This window comes from Lepidochelys kempii, chromosome 4 (assembly GCF_965140285.1).
Source record: "Lepidochelys kempii isolate rLepKem1 chromosome 4, rLepKem1.hap1, whole genome shotgun sequence".
NCBI classification, from domain to species: domain Eukaryota; kingdom Metazoa; phylum Chordata; order Testudines; family Cheloniidae; genus Lepidochelys; species Lepidochelys kempii.
Genome location: NC_136383.1, coordinates 53,700,557 through 53,719,124, shown reverse-complemented (window position 1 = coordinate 53,719,124; position 18,568 = coordinate 53,700,557). Strand labels below are relative to the sequence as shown.

Here is an 18,568-nt window from a genome sequence, read left to right as displayed (position 1 = left end):
GAGAGCCATTTAAGTTTCCAACATAGCCATTAGGGAAAAGAAGAAATAGAACTTTTTCAAAAGAAAATCCTTAAGTATAAAGTTAATCTCCATCGTAGAGGTCAGGATTTGTATGTGGATAGGAACAGATACGAATACTGGCAGTTACTTTAGAAACAGTAGTAAAATAATTAATGTCATTACATAAGTTGTTTTCAGTTCCCTTTTATATTGTTTGCTGTCCTGGTCTTTTGATTTTGCTATAGTGTGGAGGAGCACATGTACTATCCCCAGATCTGCTTTTGTTTTTGACAGCACATGTCCAAAATCACACTATAGCTATAGATCTAGGTACTTGGCAGATGATTTCTCTTGGGTTATGACGACTCTCTTTTTTCAGATGTTATCCAGGGACGAGACGCACAGATTTTATTTTGTAATTAAATAGCAGTTTCACTTGGTGAATTCAAAGTGCAAAGGATTAAATAATCTTTAGAAAATTTTCTACATTTGTCTATATTGTTTCCGACTAGTACCCTATTACCGAGAAGTAAAAATAAGCTTGTAACTGTCAAACTGTACATGTGTATACTTAAGCAAGGATGCATATAAACGTTAACATATTGAAAGAATTAATAGGAAATGTAGCATTGTTTCCTGAAGTTTGTTTGTTTTTTTTTTTCTGTTGTGACATTGATTCAGATCTTAATTTGACAGTGTTGTCAAACAGCAAAATACAGAATCTTTTTAGAAGCACTTCTAACTTTTGGTTCTGTACACTATTACTCATCTTTATTAGACTGTGATATTGAAATAAAATTTAAAATACTGAATTAGGTTACGAAATCTTGCTCTAAAACGAATCTTGTGTACAGGTTCATTACAGGACTTTGACATGGTGAAATGTTTGCTTCATTACATTTTTATGTAGTAGGCTGGAAAAGAAGGTTTCTGTATCTTTTATATAGTGAAGAAAAGTACATCACACTAATAAATAGCATTTCCGGTGCTGCCTTTAATCTTAAAGGATAGTGTATGCCTCCACCCTTCTTAAGGGATGTGAAACTAGCATTTCAGCTGCAGTGGACACTCACCAGCAGGCCAGCTCTGAACCATTCTTCTACAGCAGAGTTTCTGCTCACCTTTTTTTTTTCTCACTTGGATATAGTGGGTAGCTTTTAGTCTCAGATGTGGCCCAGAATCCTTTGTTTTTTTCTCTCTTGGTACCCCCTTTGGAGCACAACTGCAGCCAGAGCAAAGCACTCGGATGAATATTTGGGAATTTATAGGTACCTCTTGCATATGATTGAGCAGAAACAGACATGTTTTTTCAAGGGGAAATGAGTTTGGGGATGAAAGGAGTTATTCAGGCAGTGGAGGGGCATTCATTTCCATCAATGCCTACGTACCAGTGCATCTAGGACAAATCTTAGGTATTACATCATTTCAGAATAATTTAGAGAATACTTTGAGGCCCTCTTTCTCCACAATTCTTAAGTATTTTCTCCATTTAAAAGTTGGACTTGCGTAGTGTTGTAGTCCAAAGACTGTCTCAATTAATTTTATATTTATCCTCACTATCAGAATTTTCAAAGTGCATCTAGTCTTTCATCTTTACTCAATCTGTTTCAGATTTGCTCTGCTTTTGCCAGTCTTATGTAACTTGCATTGGCTGACAGTGTGGGATTCCCAAAAATGCTGGAGGGCAAAAGACAGCTCTTAGTTGACATAGAGATTTTATAAATCTAATCCACCTTTTCAATTTCTAATGTCTGAGATTCTATGGGTTTTGATTTTGGTATCTGAGAGAGGTGTCCTCTTTTCAAAGCATACAGCTCACTTTGGGCAGAAATGTAACAGGTGGTGGGCATTACTGAAAAACAAATATTCTCTTACTGTTCATGACTATCAAACAAGGGCTTAATATGAAGCTTTTCTCAAATATGGGTATGCTTAGTTGTCCTCAGTGTTTTCTGACCAATCTAAAAGTAAAAACATTTAATCAACTCAAATATGAAATAAGTATTTCATTTGTCAGAATGGTGAAAGCTACGGCCCACGTATTAACACAGATACTTTTTCCCCCTATTTTGTGTCCTTGGATGGACAGAGGAAACTGGGCCTGTTGAGCTGGAAGCTGATTGTCAGGATATTCAGGGCTATAGTAATCAGTTTGGATTAGGCAGTTATGACCATCTAAAGTAGCTTATTAGGATTAGCAATAAAATTGTTAATGGGGCCAGTCAAAATTTAGACTCAAATAGCCATGAATTCTTTGCTCTTGGTGGACTTCTTAATCTACTTTACCTGTGTCACTGTACCTCGGTGGGTCACAGCTGAGGATGTCAGTTCAGGACAAACTGTGGAGAAAAAGGGCACACTCTCACCCTAGCCTGGTGGTTATTCTATCATTAGATTATACCAAGCCAGTTTAAAAAAAGTAAATTTCTGTCTCACCACAATAGTTAACAAGAAGCTAAAGATGCAGCCTCCTTAGGCCTTCCAGCCCTTGTCTCACCCCCTAGGCATTGGACTTTGGTTAGTTACTGAAAACCAGTGTAATCAAAGATAGGGCTCTTCTAATCCCAAGAGATCAGCCACATAGCCATGTCAATATATAACCCATATTTTATCCAATAATCATGCTGAGGAAAGTTTTAATAATAAAATAGAGTTAAAAACTGTTAATCATATACATACAAATAACTGCAAAGTCCTCATCAGGTTTGTAGCAGTGATTGAATAGACTGCTGACTTGTAAAGTCTCTCTGGTGATTTCCAAAAGATTGGAAGGTCCTCAGTCCATAGTTCAAAATGTTCCTTTTAGTTGTAAATCCACAGTCCAGAGAATCAGGGCAGGAAAAAGGCAAAATGGAGATATATCAGGGGTCTTCTATATCCTCTGCCATGTGCCTGGAAATGTACTGTCCCAAACAAAGCCCACAGCCCCTGCATATGGAAAGTTACTAGCCCAAGATGGAGTCCAAAGTCAAATGAGCATATGATATGTCCTTAAATGCTTTGACTCACAGGGGTAGCCATTGCCCATGTTCTTGCTGAGGCACCCACAAGAATAGCTATCTGGGCAAAAAGTTTCTTTTATGGTCCATAGTGAGAGCTAAGTGTCCTTGATGGGCCATCAATACATAGCTGTCTGGCCTTAATATAAATTTTACCTGCTGGGTGTTACCCGGGAATACAGCACATGTGTATGCCTGTATGTAGCCAAAATTCTTAACTTCAGATATGAAAATGAAACAGGCATATAAATGGGATAATCATAATTAGAAAATCATAACTTTTCCATTGACACCTTACATGACATATGTTGTACAAGACTTGTAGCTATTGTATAACAGTTGGTAAAATCAATGACCTAAATGGTCATATTCAATCATTCATCATCACAACCTTTATATTTTATGGAGTATTCAAGTTTTTAGCCAAGAACAGGTTTACAGAGCTGTTTACTAGTCACCTTAACTTCCATGTGTTGCACAGTAATAAATGAGTCATATCTATCTCCGTATAAGTGCAGAACCACTACAAGAAAGAACCTAAGCATCCTCTACACACAGCTGTGGTTCTCAACCAAGGGTCTGGGGCAGGTTTCAGGGGGTCCGCCAAGCAGGACCAGTGTTAGACTTGCTGGGGCCCAGGGCAGAATGCTGAAGTCCCACTGCATTGGGCTGAAGCCTGGGACTCTGAGCAACTTAGCTTCACCGTACCCCCAGTGGCACGGGGCCGTGAGCAATTGCTCTGCTTGCTACCCCTTAAAGTCGGCCCTGGCTTTTATATGAAGAAAACCAGTTATGGTGGCACAGGTGGGCCATGGAGTTTTTATAGCATGTTTGGGGGGCCTCAGAAAGAAAAAGGTTGAGCACCCCCTGCTCTACGGTGTCTCTAAAATTGTAGGGGTTCTCGGACAAACATTCTGCATTCTCCTGTGGATTTGCCATTGTCTTGAGGCACCAACAAATCACATGTTCTTGGCCGTTGTTTGCTATATTGTCGCAGTGACTATGCAAAATTTGGAAGACTTAGTCAAGAAAGTAAAGTTGTGAGGGTTTTGTGGTTTAAGAGTACTTAGTCTTTTACTAGCTGGCATTTCAGGGAGAGAGGGAATATATTTTGTTTATATTGCTTCATCAGAAGTTCAGAATAACGCAAAATAACTTTAATAGCATTAAGAAGAAAAACATGTTTGTTTTGTGTATTCTTTTATTAAAATGCATTTATTAGCACTTGAATGTATATATTTGCCCTCTGCTAGGATGTATAATACCATGTGAAATAACTAAACAAAGGGAGAACACTCTATAAATTATAGGAGAAAATGCTCATGATCCAAACTTCTGTTTTAGTTTCTTCCCAGGTGGAAATAAAATGGAATATGTTGTAGATGGAACACACTTTTTTCTCTTAATCCTGATATTTGCAGTTACTATTTTACTATAGGCATAATGGGACCTGAATAGCTAGTACATTATGCTGTATTCTTTCAGCTTTCCCCAGTTGTAATTCTGGGGTAGTTGAACTCTCACACTTGGTATCCATTTTACTATTTCTTTGGCAGTTTTTTGGTCATCTTCCCCTACAGAAAAGCAGACCGGGAGAGAGCTGAAGATCTAGACTACACTAGCAGAGATTGTAACTACTTTGGCCTGTCTCCAGAGGAACGCAGAACGAAGCAGGCCATAGAAGAATCTCGCTCACTTTATGAGATTCAGCAAAGGGATGAACACGCTTTTCCTGCTCTTTCTGTATGTATGCTTCAGTAATTGTAGGTAATAAGGTATTTTTTTACAACCTGCCAGTGAATTATTAATTTGAAATTTAGTTCTCCGCACTTGTGAACTTTTCTTATTACTTTTGAGAAGTTAAATGTCTTGTCTTGCATCTCTTCTGTATAAAGTTAAATAAATACAAAAATAGAACTGTAGATCATAGATCAAGACACTTAGCAGTTTTCCTAAGAGAATTACAGATATAAGCATTGAGATGTAATGACTAGAGTGGTCACTGAGGCCAAAGAGTTCCTTGCTCCATCCATGTAGAAATGGACCATGTTCCAGCAGATCCTTTAGGCTCAGCTAGGTTTCATGCAGGGAATTTGTACATCCTCGGGACAATTACCCAAATGCTGCTTTTCCTTTGTGCAGAACTACTCTAGTTCTGTTGCTGTGGGCCCTTTATACAGACAGAGTTGGGAGCAGGATTTGTTCTGAAGTACAGTTCTACTCTGTCTCAATTTGTCCAGGTGAAATCTGTTTACTTAGAAGTAAAACAATGGCTTTTCTTACTGCCAGTTCTGCAAACTCAATCTGGGATCTGAAAATCAAGCAGTACTCTAACTTGTTCATGTATCGTCCTCAGTAATGAACATTCTTTAGGTTGAATTCTGTTCTTTCTTACATGGAACTCAATTATCTTCAGAGGAGTTGAATAGGTTTAACTGAGTGTGGATTTTAGTCCTTCATTTGAAAGTTGTTTGTCCCTTCTGTTGATGCATGAGTCAGGATGGAATTCAGCTTCATCTCCAGTAGCTTGTTGCCTCTGCTGAACTAACAGGAGTATAAAAAACATACTTTGCTTTGTAAAGTAAGCAGATATAACTCTTAATACACACAGGGAACAGATCTGCTGGATAAGAAGCTGTTGTCTTCACATAATCACGCTTTGGAATTTTTAGTTTGGATTTTTTTTTTTTAATTTGTATTTCAGTCCGGCAGAAAACAGAAGTAGAGGAGACAGGCTGAAATACTAATAGGTGTTAGATTGTGAGGGGAATGGGATTTGAGAGAGACCTTGAGTGTCTTGCTCTTTGAGGATGACAATTTCCAGGCAGAGGGCCTGATTCTGCTTATCTTAAACTTTTCAATGGTGTTACTCCTGACTTCCATTGTTCTTCCTAAGAAGCGAATCAGGTCCAGAAGAGCTTTCTGGAACCTCCTAGTAAGTAAAGAGCAGAACTAGACTGGAGGAGACCACCATCTCGTTGTTGCAGTGTGGGAAATGCTGTGATGCGCCTGCTCAAATATGGAAGAATATTGGGATTTTAAAATGGAAGAATTTATAGATTTTTTTTTTTTAGAAGTGGAATAGAACCCCCTTAGGACTGTCACCTGATGTGCTGAGGCTACCTCTAAGCCTGTTTTATCTGGCAGCTTGGGACTTCAGTACCCTGCCTGGTTGTGCCAGACACTCTAGCCTGCTACAAACACAGACCCAGGTCTGAACCACGTCCCCCGAAAGCTGCAGGCTTAACTGAAAATAGCTTAAGAAGTGCTCCTGTCTCCGACACCCAGTTCCCAATGGGATCCAAACCCCAAATAAATCTATTTTACTCTGTATAAAGCTTATACAGGGTAAACTCATACATTGTTCGCTCTCTAACACTGATAGAGAGAGATGCACAGCTGTTTGCTCCCCCAGGAATTAATTACTTGCTCTGGGTTAATTAATAACTAAAAAGTGATTTTTAGTAAATAACAGAACAAAATAAATTACTAAGCAAAATAAAACAAAAACCTGCAAGTCTAAGCCTAATACAGTAGGAAACTAAATGCAGGTAAATCTCACCCTTAGAGATGTTCCAAGTAAGCTTCTTTGACAGACTAGACTCTTTCCTAGTCTGGGTCCAGCAATCATACCACTGTAGTTACTGTCTTTTGTTCCAGTTTGTTTCAGGCATTTCTCTGGGGTGGAGAGGCTGTCTCTTGAGCCAGCTGAAGACAAAATGAAGGGGTTTCCAGGGGCTTATATAGTCTTTCTCTTGTGGGAAAATCCCCCTCCACAAGATGGAGTTTTGCTGTCACCTGGGCAAGTCACGTGTCTATGAATGATTCAGCTTTTTGCAGGCCGATGCCATTGTTTTACATGTTCGTTTGAACATTCCCAGGAAAGCTTAGATGTGGATTGGCGTCTTCCAAGGTCCATTGTTAGCTAAGCACTCCCAATTACTTGAATAAGCCCCTTCACTCTATGTTGACCAAATCTGCCTTTTGTGCTTCCTACAGCAAACACTTTAAGTACAAGCATAGAGCCAATGCTCATAACTTCAGATATAAAAATGATACATGCATACGAATAGGATGAATACATTAGTTACAGGCATATTTAGCATAAAACATATTCCAGTTATGTCATATTTGCACTCATAAGCATATTTCTGTAAAGCATTATGGGGTGCAAAGTCACAAGCTTAATAACCTGAGCTCTTGACTCCGAGGTGAGCCACACTCTCTCGGAATACAACAGTGAATTGGGTGGGTAGAAAATTTGAGATTAGAAGGCTGCTTCTTTTCTCTGCCTCCTGCTGAAAATAAACTTGCATTCATGGAGGCCAAGTGAGGTAATTTTAGATGATGGCACATTGTTTTATACGTTCCTGTGGGCAAGCCTTTTTATATGAAATGCTGAATTTTGCTTCTCTCAATTTCTTTAGAACCATTTAGTTTGTCAGGCTGCTATGCAGACCACTGATACTTGCGTAAAGATCCGAGCTGTTACTGAGAAAAGAAACAGCAGGTGGAAGGCAAATGTGGAAGAGCGAAAGGATAAAGGTAGTGTCCAGAAAACATTTTCTTTTACTAAACATTGTTAGCTTTTATATAAAGTAACCAAGTCTGGGATTTTCAAAGCTGGGGATGTGCCTATATGTGGATTTATGCATCTGACTGGGTACATGAGGGTAATTTTTGTGACAATAGTCAAGTGCAATGTAGTTGTATGCTTTGGGGAGAAGGTGCTTGTTTTTCTTGATTTATGGGTATGGTCTTTGGGTCAAACACCTTTCATAGGAATTTTCAAATTATGTGGGATGGCACACAACAGGAGCTAAATGCTGAAAAGCTAGGTCTTCTGACCCACATCAAAGTAATTAAGTGCCGGTTTATATTGAAATTAGCGCCAGATTAGAGTTGCAGAAACTGCTGATGGAGAAATGCCAGAGATACTTGCTCAGGTGGAAAGAGGGTTCATCTAAGAAAAAGCAAGTAAAAGGGGTTAGTGCCTAAAGTCTTATCTTATAAAATTGTAAGGGTAGGGGAAGGAATTGAAAGAAGAATGTGTGAGTGAGAGCTTGAATTGCAAACATATTTTTAAATTTTAAATAGTGCTGGAGAAGGGTGAGAGGTGTGAGATTTCCTTCTCCCATATTCCTCAATTCTTTGTGTATTTGTCTTTGTGTATTTGTCTTGGAGGAAAGATAGGGTAACTAAGCTCTCCTACTTCTGGTGGGGTTCATTTTGTGGTGGCGATGGGGAAGAAGGTTGCAGTTGTATAGTGGGAGAGCAGACAATTGTTGTGTCAACACAAAATGCAGCTGCTAATCTGCTTTCTGGCCTTTGTCTTGTTATATATGAACTCTGTGAATCTGTTCCCTGCTTCCCCTTTCTTTACTGCATCATGTTGAAGCTCCTTGATCTTGATTTCAAGGATCTATCCTTCCCCATGTACCTATTTTTGCCTCTTTTCACCTGTCCCCTTTTCTCCTCTGCTCTGATAAAGACAAAAAGGCATTGAAGTTCCTACATCTGATTCACATTTTTTTGAAAGTCCCTGCATCAGGCAGAGCAGGGACCTGAACTTAGGTCTTCCACATCCAAGGTGAGTGACCTAACCACTGGGCTATTGGCTTTTCTAAGTTGCGTTGGTCTCTCTCTTTTTTTTGTGAAAATTTTCATAAGGTCTTGGTTTTCATCCCAATGCAGAATGAAAACAAATTCTGAAACCTTGAAAATTTTTGTGAAACAGAAATTTTGTTTTCCAGCCAGCCCTACTTATTTCGGCTTATTCTGCTTTCCACGTTTATGCTATTTTGAAGTAACATATAATTGACCTGAGGTAGAAAGGTCATGATGTATCTGAAGATTTAACTTTGGAAAGACAAGTTGTTATACTGGCTGAAGTAGTCTCTAAGGTGCCACAAGTCCTCCTTTTCTTTTTTTGGCTGAAGTTGTGACTATTATAAATGATTTGATGCTTCATTTACGATGTTATATCTTTTGGTATTACAGATTCAAATTCCAGGCAGGTCCACTTCAGTCAGAAGTTTGAGTCAAATTCATCTGAGGTAATTTAAAGAAAAGACCAAAGCAATTCTTTCTCTCTCTCCCTCCCATAATGTGCATTAAGCAGCACAGCATAAGGTGGCTAGCAGAGAGGTAGCTGTCTTCAGCGCCAAGGCTGCTGCTGCTGCTTTAGTACTTTCTGTAGATTATTGTAGGAGGGAGACTTGTCTTATTTTTGAACTTCCTCAGAACCTTTAAGAGTCTGATTGTGGTCTCTCTCTGCAATGTAAATTCTACAACTTGGGCTATTAAGAGCACTTCTGAACCTGGATCTCTCTTTGCTAGTGTACCCCATATGTTCGCAGTGTGAGTCTCTGTTCCCCTCTAGTGGTTGGACCTCACAGATTTGAGTCTGGCATGGTTTAGGATCTAGAGGTTCTCACTGTGATTCCCTGCGGCCAACAGATCATCAAGAGGCATGACATTAGGCTTGCCATAGTAGCAATTTGATAAACACTCATCTGATGGCCAGCCTACCTTTTTAACAAAGTGTTGTGTGCTTAATATCTTTTATTGGCCTTTTTTTGTAGAAGAAAAATAGAGTAGCATTGACTCTCCATTTTAACTTTTGTAATAGAAGAATGGTGGAGATGACAAGTATCCAAAAGCTTCATCTCCTTTGAAACAAGGAAAGACACAATCTCAATCTCCTGCTGAACAAGTAAGAAATGTTTGTTTAACTTCTGTTTTTTTCAGCCATGAGGCCTCCAGGCATTCTTGCCATCACAGCCATATAGCTATTGAAGACAATTACTTGGTATTGTGGTAGTGCCCAAAGCCCCCAGTTAGGATTGGAAACCCATTATGCTAGGTGCTATATGAAGACCTGGTCCCTATCCAAAAGATCTTGCAATTTAATTGTAAGGGTCATTCCAGGAGTTTGTGAGTAAGGGGTTAATCCACATCCACCTTTTAAGTGAATGCTACTTGGGTTAAACACTTTCTCTTTTTTCCCCCTTCAGCTATTTCACCTTCTGTGACTTTACCAGAGACCAATATCATTCCCTCTACAACATTCCCAGCTCCTGCTGGTCTAGGAAATTGTTCAAACAATTTTGGTTATGTTTTGATAGCATCAACAGGCATTGTGGTTGTTACCATCCTCTGATCTGTGGTATTGTAGCACAGTATCATACATGATGAGTATCTGAGCAGGCCCACTGCTTCATTTAATCAGTGGCTTTTCTTTTTGGAGGTGAAAAACAGTAAATAAATTTATTATTGTGAGAGTTGCTGAATTTACTGCCTGGAGATGGGAGCTTGATATTCATTCATGGTATCAACCTTTTCTGGAGGGGTGACCCCTAGGATGAGAGGGTAGTTCAGTCTCCATGCAGTCAATGAACAAGACTAAAGGTGGCTACGCAGTTAGGATTCCTATTTTGTCAGTAGCTTGTTAGCTAATGTTACTAGATGGTGTTTTGCTACTGTGACAGTGGGAGCCTGGTTAAGTCTAGATTGTCAAACCTTTGTGAATGGAATAGAATTTAGGCTCTTATTCTAAGCAAGCATTATCTGTGAGCCCTACTAACTTCTCTTGGTCTCTTTGCTTTATAGAAACTGACAGCATGCTTACCATGTGTAAATCCAACTCCCGCTCCTGCCTTCTCTGAGGTGCATTTGCCTCCTACAGTGCCTTCTATTCCAGCCATTGTGCCAGCTTGGCAAAATGAGCCAACTTATCGACCAACAGGTTAGAAGAAATCTTCTTTGGTCTACTTCAGAGACTTATTGTACCATGTTCAGAATGGTCTGTGTGTAAAAAATGACTTCAAATTGTCTGAGTGGGATTTTGAAAAACAGACATTGAAAGATAATTAGAATACTCAACTCTCCTAGCTGCTTTTGAAAATCCCAGTTAGCTTCAGTTGTCCATATAAATGTCATTGCTAATTAAAATAGTTTACATGACCTCTTAAGGGAAGAGGGGTTGTGGGAAGTATTACTATTCCATTCCAGCCTGGGTCACTTAGAGATTCAGCTGTAAGATTCAATTCCCTTTTGTCTTTAAGGGTATTTTTAAATAATGCAAGTGATAAGATTTTTGTTACCACTTTTGGATAGACTGTTGTACAGTCCCTTTCTGAAAACTGTTTTTTGAATTGAGCCTTCATTTTCCTTCAGCTTCATTTCAGGACTCATGCCCCTCTTTATCATCCTAAATAATTAATCTTCCTGATGTTTTAATCCTTCAGTTACTTGCTATCTTATCTCTCATTAATGTACTTTAGCCAAATTATGTGTACTCATGACTTTCGCTCTTCCCTCTTTTTCTTAGGTATTCCAACCCAAATACCTGTTTCTTCATTGATGCCGGCCCCAACAACTGGACCTGATTCTGTTGTATCCCAGGCAACATCTGCTCCAGTTGCCGGAGTTCCTGTGTCAATACAAGCAGTTAACCAGCCTTTGATGCCTTTGCCTCAGACACTGAATCCTTATCAGGACCCATTGTTCCCTGGATTCCCTTTTAATGAAAAGGGGGAGAGAGCCATTGCACCACCTTATTCCCTGTGTAATACTGGGGATGATCTACCTAAAGGTAGGAAACCTTTATATTTTACACTCTTTCTAATGGAATGTCTTTGTTTAAAATCTGGATGAAGGAGAATGAAATGTATTCCTTTGTTTTGATAAGTGTTGAAAGATTTAACAGTTGCTGTGCTACCGTTCTTTGTATAAAAATAAGTAAATTGTACTGTTAATGGTAATTTTAAGTGGTGATATTCATAACTCTATTGTGAACTTTTCATGGCTCATAATCTGATCCATGAATTAATTTTCTTATATCAGAAAAAGTCTGATTTTTGTGTAGCTTACATTTAAAAAAAAAAAAAAAGATTTCCTTGACCATATTGTAGATATCTGTTGCCTGTTATGGCAGTGAAAAATAGCAGATGGAATCTCATGTTGTTTTAATCAGAAATTTGAACCTTACTCAGCAGTTTTCTTACTAGTGTGGGAAAAGGCATATTTTAGCATTTTAAAAAGAAAAATACAAGGAGTTCATGTAGAACATACCACACCTGACTGGATGGTGTGTTCATTTTGGTAGCATTCTCTCTTACATTTGTAAACTGAGTTTGGTTCCTTGAGCTATTAAAACTGGAATGTAAAACATGCAGTTGAGTTTCAGATCATCTTATCAGTCCAAGGGGAGTCGAACCAGCAGGCTGAAGTAGCAATATAAAGTGTTGAACTTTTCTCTACTAGAACTGTAGCTGAAAATTTGCGCTGGGTGGGAGGAAAAAGTGCGTGCATGCATGCATTTTTCTTAGTGTTAATTAACTTGTTTGTTTGTTTGTTTTTCTCTAGATAAAAGTATTCTTCGATTTTTCTTTAATCTTGGTGTGAAGGTAATTATCCAAACTCTCATCAATGAGATTTTTCTACTAAAAATCTAATGACTAATGTTCAGGTTTCTGCCTCCATGAGTTGTTTTTGAATTCCAGTATCTCAGAAATGGCTAGCTGAAATCACTTCAAATTTGAGCAAGGTGTTCTCTGCTGGCAGCAAGCTACACGTGCAAAATTTGGAAGTGAAAGGCTTGTTCACTGAGGTTTTTAGTGGTGACTCCAAAATTAGGCATATAATTTAAAGCAAGCCTCAAGTAAGAATAGGCTACCCTCTCTACCATATTTTGAAAACTTTTCTCTTATCTCAAATTTTATATCAAATAGTTTGCTTGAAAGATTTTGTTGAGATCTCATGCACAGCATCACTTTTGAGACTGGAGAAGTCGTATTTAGGCAATTAATTCCTGGTCAATTAAATGTGTCAGAATAATCCATTTGGTGCTGAACATGTAAATGGAACCAAAAGACTGAAGACATGAGCTTTCTTTCTCTCTCTTTTCAAAGTCTATCTTTTAGCTAGAGTTAAAGTTGCAAGTATGTGCCAGTAACTTACAAGTAAAAACACCTTATATAAGAACGTTGTTGACTCTTCCTATTGCAGTGGCACGAATCTGAATTGGGGTCCCATTTATCGAAAAGAAATCGTTAGAAACGGAATTTAAACTTTAATTTTAAATTAAAAGAATTTAAAACATTTTGAAAACTTAGGTATGCATAGGTAAGACACCCAAACAAAATTCAGTTCAAAAATCAAAATATAAATCAAAGATCAAAAAATTCTGAACTGATCCATCAAAAAACAGATTCATCTTGTTGGTGTCCACAAACACTAGAAAGCTTTGATTTGAACACTGCATTGGTTGAACTTGCTCTAGTTTTTATTGTGGCCATAAACAGTCCACAGAAGACATTCTTTACAAATTCACAGTTACATCAGTATCCTACTGAAGGCAGACATCCCCCATTTTTCATTAAGATTGCATATGCTACCAGTTACATCAGTGTCATTACATGTTAGTGTATCAATATATGCAAACATCATAGGCCCAGATCAGGAAATCAGAATACTTGCAGAAAAGAGCAAAAGTGAGGGTGGTGGTGAAGCATGATATACCAGATATGTATATATACAAAATTAGTGCTCTGTGCTGCGGTACATTCAATAGCTCATCTGCAAGCATTTTAAGTGTAGTGCATCTACAAATTTAAGATGTCTCTAGTTGTCTGCAAAGTACTTTAAGCTATTATGAAAAAGGATGACTAAGGGGAAATGGGAGGATGTTTGACTGTACTGTCACTGTACCAGTACAGTGGCCTTTTCCCAACATCAGACATCTGCAGCGCATGGCTGTGGATTTCCAGAATCCTTTAGAAAAATTCATGGTTCAAAAATAACAAAACTTATGTTTGAAAGAAACAAAGAAGGGAAGATAGGAGACTGGTGTTGCTATGGGGATAGAGTTAACAATGCTGTGTGACCATAACGGATTCTTTCCATACTCTACAATATTTTGGCTTTCTTTCCTATATTACCTTAACAGGTAATTTCTTGGGTTTCTGACTGTGGTTGTTTAACTGGAGCATTCTTATAAGGGCTAGTCTAAATGCTGAAATTTATCAGCGTAATTGTATACCAGTATAACTACCCATCTGAACACACTTGTTCTGGAATAATAATGCCTTTTTCTGTTTTAGCCTTTCACTTTGGAAGTGGTATAAATTAAACCAGAAAAAGGCAATGTTATTCCAGAATAAGTACCCACATGGGAAATTATACAGCTATAATATATATATGTGTGTGTGTGTATACAGTAAATCATCCCCATGCCTGCCTATTCTACCCATCTTAAGTTAATGACATAGTCTCTCAATTTTAAATCCATCTTAAATAAAGATTTTTGTTTATCTAGAGAAGCATCACATATACCATTGTAGTAAATGCTCTAGCAACATTTCCATTCTGCACTTACAATTTTAAGGGAGGTAATTTTTTCAAGCTTTATTGTAAAAACTACCTCTGGTCTCAGACTTGGTACACCTGACTTCATCTGTGGAGTAAAATCGTTTGTGGTGTTTTTTTAATGACCAAATCTGGAAAAAAGATCTCTTCGGCTATCATAATTTAAAGAATGAAAAGAGAGAGAAGTTAGTGGTTTTGATAACTTTGTATAACTAGTCAAAGTCTCTGGTTTGGTTCACAGAAAATTAGCTGGCCATTAGTCAATGTTGTTGCTATGTATGTTAAAAATTTTTTATAGACCTAAGCTTGAAACTCACTTTGTGGATCATATGATTTCCATTGCTGGCAGTGTGCATTATTTAGGATGTAGTCTGTTATCTTCTGCGTAAGAACTGTCTACTGGCTGAAGTACACAGACCAAAGAGTAGAATTGCTGACAGCCTTGGAGGGCAGTTATGTCTTTTTCTCTCTTATAGAGAATCTCCTGGTCTGGAAACTGGCTGTTGGGTTACCATGCCCACTAATGCCACAGAAATAGCCACTGGTAAAATTCTCGGTGTCCTACAGGCTCTTTCCATATAGGCCTGGGAAATGTCAGCACCTTTAGTGGACATGATAATCCAGCAGCTCCCAGACCAAAGGAGAAGACGTACTTGCAGTAAGTGCAAACTGTCTATCCTCTGTTAGTGCATATTATTAGGTGGTGACAGAAATCCAGTTAATGGGCTGCAGAATGTGACCTTACTCAAATATGGCTTTTGAATTTTGTGGCAATGAGCCTCACTTCAGATGTCCGCAGATCTGTATGTGCATGTTTCAAGATGAGGTAACACTATTTTTTCCTCAGGATTTTGACAGAATGGATATGTGGGTTAAGTGTCCATTTAACACCTATGATTCAAGAAAGTATCTAGAAAACCTGAACACACTTAAAAAGCATAGCTACAACTTAACTCGCTCTGTTATACTTTCTGTTGGTCTGTGTTTAAGCATTTTGACAGTGTTCTTTCTGTATAGTCAAACTGTTTCCCCTTTCACACAGCAATAGGAACTTAAAAAAAAAAGATTGTAAAACCGTAAAAATAGGTCAAGGGACTTGCAGGCAGGCAGGCAGATAGATATATATAAATAAAAACTACTTTTATCTCTTTTTAAAATAAATTGACTGGGTTTCAAGTTGACAAATGACTTTACAGTGTGATATTTTACATCTGTTTGTTTTAATTCCTTAGTAGACTGAAACATCTTTGTTTTGCAGGCATACAGCTGTCCCATGTGGGCACCACATTCTTATTTGTACCCTCTGCATCAGGCTTATGTAGCTTCTTGTAGAATGTACCCAAAAATTTCAGTTCCTGTGTATCCTCACAACCCTTGGTTCCAAGAGGCGCCACCAACTCAGAATGAAGATGAAATGGCACAAACAAACAGACACTTTCCTATGCAGAATGAGGCCAGATCCGATGATCAGAGTCTGCAAGTTGACACTAGGTCTCCATCATTGCCTCTGATTATATCTACAGCTCAGGTGTCAGAAAGTCAAAGACAGGTCTGTGTAGAATCCGAGAACCCAGTGCAAGCTCTTCAGTCAGATCAAGATGAGTCGGTGAGAGGAAAAAACATGTTCCTGCACCCTCCATTTGGACACAATCAATTTTTAGGAGCTGTTCCAATAGCACCTCCTTTTTTCCCTCACTTTTGGTATGGGTGCCCATTTCAGGGTTTTATGGAAAATTCAGTAGTGAGACCTAATGTTATGTCACCTGAGGACAAAGGGGCAGCTGTTAGCCCCTTAGCAAATATATATCTGGCTGAAGAATGCAATTCTCCAGTTCCAGTAACAAGTTGTGTGGAGCATCTTCGGAAGGTAGTGAGTGAAAGTAGCTCCAGTGCCATACCTCTCCCTGTGGCCAGTTTGAGCAGCGAATCTGATGTCCTGGATGAAACCTCAGCCAGGATGCCGAAGATGGAGCAAATATGTACTGCTGTTTCTCCTGCTAAACAAGTGAAGGCTGCACTACAGAATCGTTCTACACAGATGCAGGGGATTGAGAGGCAGACAGTGGTGTCACATGCTTCACCGTCAGTAACAGAGCCACCAAAAAATGAAATGAAAAGTAATACTCCCGGTCATAAGGAAAAGCCAGAGAAAGCCAGAGATGCCAAGGCTACTGATAATTTACAGGCCAACTTGGTAGAAAGCAGGACACACAGAACAAGGGAAGAGAGCTCTGAAGATGAAAATGAGGTGTCTGATATGCTGAGAAGTGGTAGATCCAAGCAATTTTATAATCAGACTTATGGCAGTGGCAGAAGGCCAAGAAATGAATGGGGCTACCCTTCTAGTCGGGGAGGATACCAGTACCCAAGAAATGAAGAAGCCTGGAAAGGCCCACCGAACAGAAGCAGAGATGAAGGTTACCAATATCACCGAAATTTTAGAGGGAGGCCATATAGAAATGATAGAAGAAGGGCAATCATGGGAGATAATCAGAGGGGGCATCTAGCATAGGCATGTCTTATTGGAAAGTTTCAAATGCCAATACAGATTTCAAGGAGAGACTTCTAAAATCTTCCCAGTTTTTTTTGTTTTGTTTTAAGATAGGGTACACTTGTAACCTCAAAGTAAGGCCTAGGGGGAAACGAACTCCTAGTCCTAGCATTAAGTTTCTTGGCAATTAAATATTAAGTTTTTTGGTTGAGGAATTTTTTCCAATTTCTGGAAGTAGAAAATTACAATTATTTTAAAGTATAAAAACAATACAGTTCAATATTGAACTTTTTTCCATAGAGGTTTGAGTTTGTGATACAATAAAATGTTTACTGGAATGATACAAATATAGTATTTGACATGATCTAGGTTCTAAAACTGATGGTAGTGTTGCACCAAATATAAATGTATATTTTATCATACAATGCCTTAGTTCTAAACTGAGCTAAAGGAATTTTCAGCCTACTGCACTGTTGTCTTTGATATGCTTCCAACCCAAAGGCCTTTCATCTCAAAATCTGTCAAACTTGAATGTTTCTCTTTAGTATGTTACATCTATGGCAGTCAGCTAATTGTGTCTTAGATATGTTGTATATAGTTCTTTTAATATTCATAGGGTATATTTTTGAATTTTAAAAAGCATTTGTTGAAATCAAAATTGAGACAAGCAGTCAAGAATAGCTGTGTGTGCATTGATAGAAAATTCAGTGGAATGGCTGTTTCCACCAAGAATTCTTAACACTGGTGTGACTATAATGGTGCCTATGCCAATTAAATATTTACAAAGACAATAAAAAATGTAGATGCTATGCATTTCCAAAATATTCTGCATCTGTTATAATAGCAGAAGTTTTTTAATGCCACTTTAACACTAATGCACTGACAAATCCTAAATATTTTGTGAGCAGAAATGCATAAAATACAAGTTACATTTTTTTTTTAAGTTTGTATGATGAGCTACTGTTGAGCTTTTTTTGTTGTTGCACTGTTGATGCAAATTGGTTACGCTTTTGCATGTACAATTCATTGCTGGAACTCCTTTTTAAAAACAAGATGTGGTTTTCAAAATATATTCTCTAGAATTCAGAAGAAAGCGGCTTCTGCCTTATATTTTTACACTGTGTGTCAGAGTTCTGATTGCTGTTTCTTCTGACTCTTAAAGATGATCTCTGCAGTGTTCCTGATTATTGCCTTTGCAGTTGGGATATTCAGCTATCCAAACTCGAGAGTGCAGTGTGCACACTATTCACTCAGCTCTGTTGCTTTGTAAAATTAACGGTTGTGTATATTTTTATATCTCTGTATATACCAGTGTAAAAGGTGATGGTGCCCTTTTATTCATGTCTATGAGATTGTATACCTTTGATCAGGAAACTTGAGTGATACTGTTATATATATGACTAAGCAATTCTTTTCAGATGCATGCCATGTATAAAACACCTAATTAAAAATAAATGTTTGTCCTTTCACTTTCTTTTTAAACTATATAAAACCACTCATAATATTGTCAATCTTCTGGTTCTGTTGATATCTACAAATGGCATATCAGTAGAACTTGGTGAATTGCTACTATATTTGTGGCTACTGACCTGAACTCTCAATCCGCACTGTATAGCAATTAACATTTAGGCACTTAGCAAAATATATATTAGAGTGCATTTTATAAATGGAAATTGTAAAGGCAGTACTGTTTTTACCTGAGAGAGAA

General features: G+C 38.2%; 1 protein-coding gene across 7 annotated transcripts in view; it reads left to right on the top strand.

The window, feature by feature from the left end:
• Positions 1-18,315, top strand: part of OTUD4 (OTU deubiquitinase 4) — a 47,112-nt gene extending 28,797 nt beyond the window's left edge. For 2 of the 7 annotated variants that reach the window (XM_073341266.2, XM_073341264.2), the window contains 8 exons: positions 4,556-4,742; positions 7,427-7,544; positions 9,000-9,055; positions 9,631-9,714; positions 10,611-10,746; positions 11,332-11,595; positions 12,369-12,409; positions 15,628-18,315. In XM_073341266.2, the coding sequence (XP_073197367.1) occupies positions 4,556-4,742; positions 7,427-7,544; positions 9,000-9,055; positions 9,631-9,714; positions 10,611-10,746; positions 11,332-11,595; positions 12,369-12,409; positions 15,628-16,881 (2,140 nt within the window). In that variant the 3' untranslated portion in view covers positions 16,882-18,315. Of the gene's footprint in view, positions 1-4,555; positions 4,743-4,763; positions 9,056-9,630; positions 9,715-10,610; positions 10,747-11,331; positions 11,596-12,368; positions 12,410-15,627 lie in introns of those variants that run through there. The other 5 variants (XM_073341265.2, XM_073341267.2, XM_073341269.2 and 2 more) reach the window with 5 other exon arrangements.
• The last annotated feature ends 253 nt before the right edge of the window (positions 18,316-18,568 follow it).